Source organism: Oryctolagus cuniculus, chromosome 18 (genome assembly GCF_051225735.1).
Source record: "Oryctolagus cuniculus isolate XC-2025 breed Fujian yellow rabbit chromosome 18, ASM5122573v1, whole genome shotgun sequence".
NCBI classification, from domain to species: domain Eukaryota; kingdom Metazoa; phylum Chordata; class Mammalia; order Lagomorpha; family Leporidae; genus Oryctolagus; species Oryctolagus cuniculus.
The window spans coordinates 43,596,840-43,610,137 of record NC_142884.1 but is presented as its reverse complement, the minus strand read 5'-3'; the positions used below and the strand labels follow the sequence as shown (position 1 = coordinate 43,610,137).

At 59.0% G+C, this 13,298-nt stretch overlaps 1 protein-coding gene across 6 annotated transcripts in view; it reads left to right on the top strand.

The window, feature by feature from the left end:
• The window catches only part of ZNF423 (zinc finger protein 423), a 327,810-nt gene that overhangs the window by 292,517 nt on the left and 21,995 nt on the right, over positions 1-13,298 (top strand). For all 6 annotated transcript variants that reach the window (XM_051833900.3, XM_051833899.3, XM_051833901.3 and 3 more), the window contains 2 exons: positions 7,225-7,356; positions 8,949-9,064. In XM_051833900.3, the coding sequence (XP_051689860.1) occupies positions 7,225-7,356; positions 8,949-9,064 (248 nt within the window). The remainder of the gene's footprint in view (positions 1-7,224; positions 7,357-8,948; positions 9,065-13,298) is intronic.

The following is a 13,298-nucleotide window of genomic DNA, read 5'->3' as shown; positions in this document are numbered from 1 at the left end:
ACAAGGTTGAGCTCATTCTCCGTTGCCATGGCAACTGACCTCAGGCAACCCTCGGAGGACTACACCCAGCTCCCCAGGTGATATTTTTACTGTCCACGCCATCAATCCCAAGCCTTTCAAAACTCAGACTGCCTAATTGTCAGGGCTCTGTTTTGAAGAGGCTCTGGTCCCCCGTGGGGGCCTGGTTCAGGCTGCCAGAGCTCATTTATAAGCCCTTCTGTGCATGGGGACCGTGACATGGGTCCCTCCTGGCCAGGAATGTCTGGGAAGGTGCCCCCCTTGTGGGGGAGGAAGGGCATAGCCCATCCTTCCAGATTAATTAGGAATATGGGGGCCCAAATGGGGGCGGCAGAAGTGAAGGGCCCTGAGCAGCCCTGGGCAAACCTGACTTGGGGTGGGGGGCAGGGTGATGCTGGGGAGGTGGGGGACCACCCATTCCAGAGTCTCCAGCAGCCCCTCCAAAGACCGCCCGCACCATTTCGTCCCAGTCGTGATCACGGGAAGTTTTTTTCCAGGGTCGTGATGCTTTCTCTGTCTTCTGTGAAGTGGCGGCAAACACGAGTGTAAAAAACTTCTGCCTTGTAGAGCGGAGCATGCTCACTGCAGGCAGCCTTGCTCAGAGCAGTGGGACACTGGAGCACCTGGGACTGAGTCCCACCTTCTCTTCCCATCCAGCTTCCTGCTAATGCACACCCTGGGGGCAGCAGGTCATGATGCATGGACTTGGCTGCCTGCTGCCCGTGTGGGACACTTGGATGAGGTTCCTGGCTCCTGGCTTCAGCCTGGCCCAGCCCCGGCTGCATGGGCATTTAGGGAATGAACCAACAGATGGAAGAGCTCTCTGTTTCTGTGTATCACTCTGACTTTTTAGCAAAGAAATAAATCTTTAAAAACAGACAAAACAAGAAGCAGCAGTGAGAACCCCAGCTTCGGGATCTGAACAAAACCTGCATCCCTAATCTGCATCCCTAATCTGCTTCCGTGCATCTCAGTGGTGCTCAGACTTTAATCTGTACTCAAAGACCAGGGCGCTCTTCGAATGCAGGTTCTCCTACAGCTCTGTCTGAGCCGGTGAGCTGAGCGTCTGCATTTCTCACCAGCTTCCTGGTGACCAGGGCTGCTGGTCTGAGAACCAAGCTCTGCCAGGAATGTAGGTCCTCCAGGACTTCCAGGGCCTGGGTGCTGGGGATCCCAGGATCAGCCCCTCTCCCCACCCCCCTATTCCCCAGAGCCTGCCAAGTGTTGGATGAAGGACTCCTCTCCGACCCCATTTTCTCCTTTGACCCTTGTCCCAGCCCAAATGTCATCACTGTCCCCTGCCACGCTTCCCCCTCACCCCCACAGCCTGGCTTGAGTCATTTCCTTGGGGTATTTTGTGCTAAATTGGACAGAAGAACAGTCTGGAATGGTTGCCCCTATGTTGCTACCTGCCCTCGTCTATTCTGCCAAACTTTCTTCCTCCCAAGGAACAGTGTACTGACCCCTCACCAGCTTCTATTTCCTGTGCTGCACCTGTTCCTGCTCATTTATTGGGATGGTGTCAGAGGGGTCCTCTTCTGGGGTCCCACTTGCACATCCCCTCATCTTGCCCCTTCATGAGCTTGGGCGAAGACTGGTGGCTTCTGAGCCCAGCCCTGGGACTGCAGTGGACTTTGCTGGACCTCGTACTTGGGTGGGCAATGGGCTCAGCCCCCCGGAGCTATGGACTGCCTGTCTGTGAGGTGCATTGCCAGCGCTGGTAGCAGAAGGGCTTCGGCTGGGCCGGGCAGCCCACACCTTGCTTTGTGTTACTTCCACCTGCAGAAATGTGTTGCAGGGTGAACACTGCTGCCTGATACGGGGGCGACCTCCCCTCCCCACACAGGGAAAGGCCCTGGCCCCTGTGCATGGGGAGGCCCACCCGGCTCACATGTGGAAACCTCACCTTCAGTTTAGGGATCATCAGGGGCACAGAATCACCTGCTGGGTCCCAGGTCTGCACTCAGAAAGGGCTGCTGGGGGCAGGGGTGTGGGGAGAACACCCTGCCCAGCTCTGCCTGGTCCCTGGGAGCTGCCCTGCCTCTGCAGCTTGGTCAGGGAGACGCTGTGGTCCCATGAGGGTCCAGGCATCATCACTGCAGACGAGGACGGGGTTCGCAAGCCCTGAGTGCTGTGTGATTGGAGGGGACCGTGATGTAGAAGAGCAGCGTTTCCCGGCACCTCCCTCCCGTGTCCCCAGCCTGCACTGTCCGCTCTGCACAAATCACTAGTGCTAGACCCTGTCCTGGCCGTGATGGTGCAGCAGACAGACAACCCTTGTGTGTGTGTGTGTGTGTGTGTGTGTGTGTGTGAGAGAGAGAGAGAGAGAGAGAGAGAGAACATGAATTTGTTGCCTAGCTAATCAACTCTGTCAAGGTGCCAGGTGGTGGTAAGTGCCATCATGGGCATGAATGGCGGGGAAGGTACTAGAAAGGATGGGGTGTGTGCTGTTTGAGCCAGAGGTGTCCAGGAAACCTCTTGGAGGAGGTATTGTGCGAACAAACACCAGAGCGCTGTGAGGGCAGGAGGACGGCACAGGCTGGGGACGAGTGCGGGCACAGGCGGACTGCCTCACACAACACCCCAGCTTGCGTTCCCGTTCTCTGACAGAAGCTGCTGATGGTCAGAGAGGTTGGGTCACTTACCCAGGGGTAACCCACAGCCCATGAGTGTCCGACCCAAGCATTTCTGGTTTTTGGGTTTTTTTGTTTGTTTGTTTGTTTGTTTGTTTTACAGGTAGAGATATAGACAGTGAGAGAGACAGAGAGAAAGGTCTTCCTTCCGCTGGTTCACCCCCCAAATGGCCGCTACGGCCGGAGCTATGCCGATCTGAAGCCAGGAACCAAGTGCTTCCTCCTGGTCTCCCATGCGGGTACAGGGGCCCAAGCACTTGGGCCATCCTCCACTGCCCTTCCGGGCCACAGCAGAGAGCTGGACTGGAAGAGGAACAACTGGGACTAGAACCCAGAACCCAGCGCCCATATGGGATGCCGGTGCCACAGACGGAGGATTAACCAAGTGAGCCATGGCGCCGGCCCCCAGATTTCTGGTTCTAACTTACATGTCTTTGCGGGCTGCCTCCTGAGTGTCGGCGGCTAGTTATGTCCCGGTCAGCACCTGGCGGCAGTCTCCGGTCCCTGCTAGAGGGAGGGCCAGGTTAACAATGCCTTTCCCAGGGCTACGTGCCCAAGTGGGGTCCCAGCTCAGAGGAGAGCCAGGCCAGACCCGTCCAGATGGCTGCAGCCAGCAGCTCGTGCTCAGCGCGTCAGAGCCCAAGAGCAGTGCCCTGCCCACTGCCCTCAGCAGCCCGCGGCTCCTCCCTCCCAGGCAGTCAGTGATGGCCCCTGGGCGTGTGCCCAGGCCTGCCTTTGCCATCGCGGTGCCCACACGAGCTCCTCCTTCAGGATCCTGATAATCAGCCCTCTCTCCTCCCGGCTTCCCCCAAGACCCGTATGGAAATAAGTGTGTGTCTGCCAGGGATCAAATGCTTTCGGAGACAAAAGTGACTGGCGAGGACATTACAGGGGGCTGTCATCTCGGCACGGCGCTCTCCACAAAGCCTGCAGCCCCTCTTTTGGGCTGACACAGTTTCAGCCAGAAAGGTTCCAGCAGGCTGACTTGGTTTTAAGCAAAAGCACATCCTATTATTTTTTTGAGAAATGAAGTGTAAAATTAACACTTATTATTCCCGAGCAGAGGAGAACAAAAGAGGGAGAGGGACTCTGGGATTTTCATGCTCGCTGGGTTGTTTGTTTAGCGGTTTGGGTTTTTATTTATTTTTGCGTTTTTTTTTTTTAATGATAATGCAGCCGCGGATTCCCCACGACAGCCTCGACTTCCGGGGGACGCCAGGCGAGCTGTGCATTTCACTCTACAAACGAGCGGGGCTGCGTGTTCACTTGCGTCGTACGGGTCTCTCTTATGGATGCCTGTCATGTGCGATATGAAAACAAAACAAAACAAAACCAAACCCAGAATGTAGAGGAGGAGAAGGCACCGCGGGTCTTAACTCACAAGATCTGTACAGCCCCCGCGCCATGGGTCCAGGGGGCCTGGGGCTCCCACACAGCCCTGTCCTTCTGCTCCGAGAAGCCGTCTTATGTAATGCGTGGAAGGGATTCTCCCAGGGTACCACTCTCTGCGGCCGCCTCCTGGGACAGAGCGAGGGGCTGTCGGCGCCAGCGGGGCGAGAGTGATGGTGGTGGCATTCTATCAATATCCTCCTCCGGCTGCCTCGGATTGGGTCACAGGCTCGCCAAGGAGCGTTTGTCACAGTAACTAGGGCAGTCCCTCCCCGCCCTCTCCCCTGCGTTCCTGGATGGTTTTTATAGGCAGAGGTACACATAATGGACGCCCTGGGGAGCACCCTGGAACCACCACCCCCCTTCAGTGGGCTGAAGGCCTTGCTTCAGACAGATTTGCAAATCAAAAGGTCTTGCCAGAGTGGGAGAGAGTCCCAGATCAGCAGGACACCCCCTCCCCGCTTTGTGCCCACAGCCCCTTCCACTTGCTCCTCCTCTCTTTCCCCAGGTTTGATTCCTTTAAACACCTGGGGAGGAGGAAGGAGGAGGGTCCCTAGATACGCACTTGTGTGTGGGGCTGTTGGTCTAAGCAGCCTGGAACCTCACTTTGATACTGGTTTGGGGCTGTGGGTGACTGCACCCGCATCCGTTTGGGCCCGGGCACCTGCCTGCAGCTCCTGGGCTGCCTTGCTGGGCACGTACTCATGGATGCAGGCGCTGGGTGTAGCTGCATCTCTGAATCAGGAGGGGTGGGAGAGGTGGGAGTGGGGGGGGGTGGGCTGATGGATCGCGCAGCACTCAGAGAACGGAAAGTGACTGTCAGACACGATTTCTCTGATTTATAAGTCGCGGGAGCCTCCTCCGTGCGCCCCATGTTTGTGTGTCGGGCGGGCAGGCTTCATCCACAGCCAAGCGCTTAAAGCCGTCTCACGGACAGCTGTAAATCCCGCCTTGCCCGAGCTCTGGCCGTGCAGGCAGCGAGAGCGTGCCAGGCCCAGGGCCTCGCTCCTCCTCCGCCAGTGTGTAGGTAGACCCAGGTGGGGCCTGATACGTGGTGAGCTCTCAGAGAAGACTCATCTGGGTCCATCGTTTCACTGCCAGGATCAGAGGGACTCACAGAATGTGGTTAAATGACTCAGGGACCACTGTGCCCAGCAAGGGGCAGCCGTGTGTGTGTGTGTGTGTGTGTGTGTGCAGCAGCAGTCAGAGGGGGCTGCCTGGGGGTGGTGTGCGGGCAGAGTGGGGCTGGTTTTGTGTCCTGTTCAGAGCACCACGCCCATCTGCCCATGTCACCTGAACAAATGATCTAATTCTCTGAATCCATTTCCTATTCCTAGAAATGTGTTTTCACAGCCAGCTGAGAGTCAGTGTGTTACAACTATGGTCACTTTCACACATCCCTTGCCTTCTTCCTGTCCAAGGGCTGTCAACATTCGAGTAGCCAGGCCACCTGTGAGGGTGATGTCTCATTTGTTCACTCATTCAGTCATTCATTCATTCCTTGAACCCTGTGCCAGGCACTGGGAAGCATTGTTTGTGCTGGAAGGGGGAGTCTTTGGAGGACCCCCCCGCACACACACACACATCAGAGGCCAATTCTAATTATGATCAGCATCTCCCCAAGGGCGGTAGGGGCCATGCGTGGGGCCTGTGTGGCGAGCGTGCTGAGCCTACCCTGTGTCCCCAGACTTGTCAATGAATTCCTTTTCTGCCAGTGTAAATGGGAAGTGTTGAGTCTCTGTCGGGGGCGTGTGGCCTAGTTGCCGGGGCTCCAGGGGCATGACAAGCACCTGGTAGGTTCAGCCAGTGGGCTATGTGGGGCAGGCCCACCTGCATGCACACGTGTGTGCATGTCTCTGCGGCGGGCTGCCCGGGGGCGTGGGCAATGCCTGCTGTCCCTGCCAGCCCCTGCCAGGGCCTGGGGACCCAGGGACTCGCCAGGAGCCTCAGCCCATCTGTGTTTGTGTCTTGCCACCGGCAGAGCCCCTCTGCTATCTAATTCTTGCCTTTGAGGGCAAATCAGAGCACCTGGCGCCTATGGTGAGTCCTGTTCCCTGGGGGGTCCGGGGGGGCGTGTCCTTGGCTGTCCCAGATACCAGTGTGCCAGCAATAAACTCTTATTGAGCACTTGCTGTGTGCCAGGGGCTCTTCACAGCCCCTCGGCACGTATTTAATGCACTCAGTTCTCACGCCCGCTCTAAGAAGGCTGCAGCAGAGCGTCTCAGCAAGGGGAAACTGAGGCAGAGAGCAGTTGTGTCATTTGTCTGTGGTCACCCAGGAAGTGACCGCGCTGGACTTCTGCCCCGGCTGGTGTGGCGCTCCAGCAGGCAGTCCCCACACCCGCTGCTGACCCTCGGGCACACAGTGCAGGCGAAGAGGCAGGATTTGAACTCAGCTCTGCTACATCCTGGCACAGGCTCCAGGCTTGGGCTCCGAGCCTCCCCAGTGGTGGCACTCAGGGCCCGCTCTGTGTTTCCTAGGTGCCTTTGCCTGAAGGTTTGGGGTCACAGCATCTCGCAGGTGGGGAGACGGGGCCGAGTTCTGATTTTCCTGTTGCCCATGAGCTGCTGCTGAAGCTGTGCGTTTTGCTTCCCGCCGTGGCTGTCAGCACTCTTCAGAGAGATCCGGGTCTTCCTGGTGCGGACCAGGCCCTCTGCGGAGTGCGCTCTGTGGCCTGGCGCGGAGCAGGCCCTCTGCGGAGTGCGCTCTGTGGCCTGCCTGACCCCGGCCTTTGCCCCCTGCAGTTCTAGAGCGTCCCTCCCAGCGCACTCACATCACCCGGGCAGTGTCCGGTGTGCTCCGAGCTACTCACACACACACACACACACACACACACACCGGGATGGGACAAAGCCATGACCTGCCACGCTCCCTGCAGAATCCCCAGCTCACAGCAGTGTCCGGCCCACAGCACACACTGATCCGTATTTGAGTGCACGTTTTAGAATCCTGATCAGACTCCCTTCTCTGTCCAGTCCCTGTTCTGGTCCTCTCTCCACGGTGATGGGGTCAGATGGGACCTGCAGAGCTCCTGCCCGATCACCTGGTGGGAAATCATAGCGGATGCTATGGACTGACCCCAAGGGGGCTGGGCCAGCCAGAGCCAGAGTGGGTCTTGGTGTCCGAGCTCCCCACTACCAAGGGGTGCCCGCAGGGTCGCTGACTGTCTGGGTTTTCCTTGCAGAGGAAGGCATCAACCACGAGTGTAAGCTGTGCAACCAGATGTTCGACTCCCCGGCCAAGCTCCTCTGTCACCTCATCGAGCACAGCTTCGAGGGCATGGGGGGCACCTTCAAATGCCCCGTGTGCTTCACAGGTGAGCTGCCCAGCATGTGCCCCGTGGGAGACCCGGTGGGGACAGGGAGGCACCCGGGGCCCAGCCTTTCCATTGCTGCTGCGTGTTCCTTCCCCCTAGGGACCTGGTGGGGATCCACCTGCCAGGAGGTGCCCTAAGGGATTGACAGGTCCAGTGCCCGCCCTCCTCCCACTCAAAGCTAGCCCGTGGCCGCAGCCTCCATACACAGCTGCTGGAAGTCCTTCGTCCACCCCAGCCCCAGCCCCTCTGTTGCTGTCTGCCCTTCCTGGGCTCTGTTTGTCTCCCTGAGCTGAGAGCTCTCCACAGTCTCCACGGGGGACCCCACCTTTACACACTCCTGACTCCCCCTCCTCCTCAGCCTGCACATGGCTGCCCAGCTCCCTGTCCCAGCTCATGTACCATCCGTGCTCCAGGCTGGAGGGGTCAAGGACAGCTCTGCCAGCCGAGTCCCCAGCCCCCAGACTGGCTGCTGGCCCAGGCGAGCGGCTGTCCCAGCCCCAGGCGAGTCCCAGGGGCTCTGCCGGCCCCTCCTGCTGCCCAGATGGCAGCCGGTGTGCGTGGGGGCGCCCGGCTTTCCCTTGCCTCTCCCGACATCTGCCGTCTGCCACGGCGGGAAGCCCACCCTGGGGAGGGTGCCTGGCGGGAGGGGGTCTCTGAAGTGCTCACCTCCCAGACACGCAGCTGCTTCAGGGCCACCTCCTGTGTGCACCCAGGGTCTGGGGCACCTCCGGGACTTCCGCCACCAGGAATCTGGGGCTGCGACCTGCTCTGTGACAGGCACGGGGAGGACGCTCTGCTGTGGGGAAGCCCCCCACCATGCACACACCCTCTGGGGCCCCCAGCAGTCCTGGAACACCCTGGTGCCTTCTTCCCCCTCCATCCCAGGAGCCCCCACACATCTGTTCCCATCACACTCGGGCTCAGTGCGGGGGCTGGCACGAAGCGGCCCCAGCTGCTGGGTTCTGCCCATCCAGGCTCCGGGGGGGCCTCGCATTGGGGCTGACAGCACCTCAGCCACAGAATACAAGTTCTCGTTGCTTGAGCAGCTTTGCTGGCAGACCCGGGGCTAAGCTTGTTTGCTTTGCGTCGCGGTTCAGACGCCTGCTAGCAGGGAGACCATGGTCGAGCCCTCTCCCATTCCCAGCGCCTCTGTGGTCTGGGACGTGGATGGCACCAGTGCCTGCCCCACGGCTCTGAGAGGTGTTCAAGGCACGCACACGTGGAAAGTGTCCAGCGCTTGCAGCCGATGACAGCATTCGTTGCCCCGCTGTGCACCAGGCCGTCTTTTTAAGTACCCGTGAGTCTTAGCTGATTAGATCCGCCTGGCCACCCAGGGAGGTACCCATAACGACCTCCAGTTTTCAAATGAGAAAACGAAACCCAGAGAGGTTGAGTGACTTGCCTAAGGTTGCACAGCCACCCATGCGTGTGGCAGCGCTCGACTCACCTGGCTCCAGCCCCTGCTCGCTGATGCTAAAAGTGCTCCAGTGATCCCCTGTCTGGCTGAGTGTGCCTGGGCCTGGGGTGTCTGGAGCTGCTGCATATGGCTGGGCTGTGTTGGTTTGGGCCCTCATGGCCATGTCCTTGTCCAGTCTTTGTCCAGGCCAACAAGTTACAGCAGCACATCTTCGCCGTGCACGGGCAGGAGGACAAGATCTATGACTGCTCACAGTGCCCACAGAAGTTCTTCTTCCAGACTGAGCTGCAGGTGAGTGCCCCCGCAACTGTACCTGCCCGGGCTCGGTGGGTGTCCCCCCTCTGTCAGCACCAGGGGTCTTTGGGTTAAGCCAGGGGCCTGGGGTCTTATTCCCACCACTGCTGAACAGTTTGAGCTCCTCCGGGTTGGCTGGTGTGAGCTGTTGGCCTCCTAGCCTCTGCTGACTCAGTACCCCCAGGAGAGCCCGAATCTGGAGCTGGAGTCAGAAGGCTCACGTTTGGCTCCGTGGCTGGTGGCCATGTGGCCTGCATAAGTGAGTTGTGGAGCTGTGTGGAGCCAGGAGCTGGGTCTGAGGTCCTGGAACCTCCAGCTGCGCACAGGACAACCAGAAACAGGAAGCAATGGGGCTGGGCACGCAGGGCTGTGGAGAGGGGTGCCCAGCTCAGAGGAAGGGTCACCCGTGTTGGGCCTGAGGCTGGTGTGGCCCTCAGTGGGTACAGTGGCCTCATCCGGTGTCCTCAGAGCGCCGTCCAGTGAGGCCTCCTGGGAAGGGGAGCTGCTGTGTGCGGGTCCTCCCTGGGCACCTGCTACCCTGCCTGGGGTCCCGTCTCTTCTCCCATGTTTTCTGAGGACCCAGAGCTGTGCCCAGGTGAAAGGGTTTTCTCTCCCCTTGGTTTTGGCAAGAACACTGGAGCAAGCACACACTCTTCACACTGCACCGCACACAGCCCGGCCGCTGCACACACACGAAGACGTCCTTTCTTCACAGAGGGTAGCACTGCGCCTCCTGCAGAGGCAGACCCCCCACGCACGCCTGCGGAGGCACCGTGGGTCAGGTGCACGGGTCAGGCTCTGCTGCAGTGACGAGCATCCTCTGTGTCTCTGCGTCCGGACACGTTTGCAGCTCGCGTGACACATCCAGGCAGGTGGCAGGGGAGGGACTAAGCTCATGTCCACGTCCATCCACGTTGCCATGGTCACTGAGGCAGGAAGAAGGAGGAGGAGGGCGTGGCTCAGGCACCACCTCTCCAAGCTTCCATTTGGAAGTGATTTTCACGGCCATCAACTCTCAGTCTTTGTTTGGCCAGGGCAGGCCATGTGGCTGCACTCAGCTTTCAAGGGGGCGAGGAAGAGGGCGCCCCTCTTCTGCCAGAAGAGCAGGGAGCTGGCGTCTGGCCGAGGCCGAAGGACCACGGGCACACACTCAAGGTGTAGCTGCTCACCCAGCACCAACCCCTCCTGATGCCCTCGCAGGAGCTGTGCCTGCTACACTCAGCCGTCTCCCACTCATGCAAGTGGGGGCCACGCACCCAGAGGCACCCATCACTTGGTGGGAGCTGTGGTGCTCTCCTCCTGTGGTTGAAGGGGCGCGGTTGCACTGAAGGCCCAGCTCATTATGTCTGTCTCTGGCCTGCATAGCCATTGCCCAGAGGGAACTCAAACAGGACCACAGAGGCGGGGTGGGGGGGTTGCAAAGGGGCCTTTATTGCCCTGGGGTCAGGATCCTGTTCCCAGCACCAGCCCCCCCACCCCAAACCTGGCCCTTGATTAGCGTCCAGGTGTTTTACTGGGAAGCCTGGCTCTTTTCATCCCGTGGGCAACCCCTTGTGGGTCCAGTTATACAGGGCCAGGCTGGAGAGGGGCTCCACTTCCTAAAAGCTGCCCCCGAGGTCTTGACCCCTCCAGGGCCTGGGTGTCTGTGCTGGGGATGTGCACTCGGAGACAGCTGGATTTAGTGTCCAGGGGACTTGTGCCAGCACCTAACCTGCTGCCACACAGGAGTCCTCTCCCCCAATGCCCTCCCCTCCCCACTCCACCTGCTGGGCCTAGCTAGCAAAGTGGGCCTGGGGCCCATTGGTGGATGCAGCTGTTTATAACCCAGCAGCCAGACTTCTTTAAAACTCATGGACACCTATAAACGGCAATTCCCTCACACCCCACACCGGCTGGGCCCTGCCTGAGCCATCTCTCGTGTCCAGTGCGCTGAACATGCCTCTGCTGGCTTGGGAACTCCTCCAGCTCCGTGGGCCCCAGGCCTGCCTCTGGAGTGCAGAGGTGCAGACAGCGGCCGGTGCCCGTGGCTCTCGCGGCGGCTGTACCTGCCTCAGCCCCTGGTGCAACCCTGACCCTGGGCCCTGAGTGATTCTGCTGGTTTCCTGGGTCACCCCGTGAACCTTTGAAGTGCCATCAGCCAGGGCCGGCAAGTCAGCTGAAGATAGCCAGAATGCATCCTGGTTGTCTAATGATTTGAATGACAGAGCGTCGAAATGCTGAGCGACTGGCTTCTCTGGTGTGTGTGTGAGGATGGTTTGTCTGGCGCTGGCATTTGCATTGTCCTTACATGGAGGCTGAGGCTGAGGCTGGCGGGCCTGGGGGACCGGCACAGGCAACCGGGATGTTAGCCTGGCAGATTCAGGCATGGCGTGCAGTGTCTCTGCCCTTGCTGTGCCTGGCCTGGCTGTCGTGCCGTGTGTCCTTTGACATCAGGAAGACGTTTGTGGGCACAAGGGACCGTGGGCTGAGCAGTCTTGGGAAGATGCAGGGCTCAGGCCCTAGCTCGCAGCTGTGGGGCGTGGGGGTGGGACTGGACCCCGGTAGGTTCTGGCTGTGTTAGTGGAATGAACAGAGTGGGTCTTGGTGTCTGAGCCCCCCACTGCCATGATTCCCAGTTAGAGGCATGAACAGGAGCCTTTGGATTCTGGGTTCAGCTGTCTCCACCCCCAAAGACTGCGATGAACCCTGGGGACTTTGGACAAAGTGGGGCGCCCTCCAGGTGGCGCTGTGGAGTGCAGGAGGGGCTGACGCAGGCCTGGGAGGAAACTTAGGAAAGTTCATGGGAAATTAGTTTATATTGGTGCAAAAATCTGAAACTTCTATGTCATCTCCCCTCCCTCCCTCCTTCCCTCCCTCCCTCTGTTCCTCCCTTTCCTCTCTTTCTCTCTGTCTCTCTCTAAGACTGAGAGTCAGAGAGAGAGAGAGAGATTTTCCATCCACTGGTTCATTCTCCCAATGCCCACAACAGCCAGAGCTGGGCCGTGCAGCAGCTGGGAGCTCAGAACTCAATTAGGTCTCCCTTGCGGCTGACAGAGAGAGACCCACATACTTGAGCCCTCCCTTGCTGCCCTCCAGGGTGCACGTTAGCAGGAAGCTGGGATGGGGAGCGGAGCTGGGCTGGAACCTAGGCCCTCTGATGGCGGATGTCAGTGTCTCACCCACTGTGCCAAGCGCCCACCCTGTCATCAGCTTTGGAAATCCTCAGTTTTCCATAATGCACCTTCTCCACGAACTTTCTGAAGTCCCCTTGGACACATGGGTTTCAACTTTTTTTTGCACCAAAATAAACTTACCCTTCAAGTCCATCTTCCATGAGGTTGTTGAAGTCCCCTTGTGTGGAGGCCTGCGACATGCTAGGCAGAGTCCTTGGGAGTGGGTGGACGGTGGTGGAGATGGCGGGGAAGTACCCGTGGGCCTGCGTTCTGTAGGGGCTGATGGACACTTTCCAGTCACGGTCAATGGCGTGAAGAAAGCGAAGCCGGGAATGGGCTAGCACTCGATTGGGGCGTTGTCAGGGAGATGGTGTATGAGCTGACATCCAAAGGATGAGAGGGCACGTGTGTGGGAGGGAGCCATGAGTGTGTAGGTCCTATGGCTGGCGTGTGTTGCCAGGGCAGCTGAGAGCAGAGTGTGTCAGGCACAGCAAAGGGGGGTCCTGGTGTGGTGGGGAGAGGCAGAGGGAACCCAGGTCATGGTGAGGCTTGCAGGACGGTCAAGGACCTGGGTTTCATCCACATTGTGATGCAAAACAAAGTACCAGACCCGTGTTCTCCAACTTACACTGTGATCAAAATCTAACAGGTTTACTTTTTAAAGATTTTTATATTAATCATTTGAAGGGCAGAGTTAGAGAGAGATCTTCCATCCACTGGTTCACCCCCAAAATGGCCACAATGGCCAGGGTTGGGCCACACTGAAGCCAGGAGCTTCTTCCGGATCTCCCACATGGGTGCAGGGGCCCAAGCACTTGGGCCATCTTCTACTGCTTTCCCAGGCCATAGCAGAGAGCTGGATCGGAAGAGCGGCAGCCGGGACTTGAACCGGTGTCCATATGGGATGCCGCACTGCAGGCGGCAGCTTTACCCGCTGCACCACAGTGCAGGCCCCAGTCGCATGGTTTCTTAGGGTTCCCTCCCCTGGGGTTTGCTGTGATTTCCTGATTTCTGGCTCAAGTTTGAGCAGAGTGAGGCTTGGTTCCTTCCGTCTGTGGCATCTTATCGCAGCCTCAAGG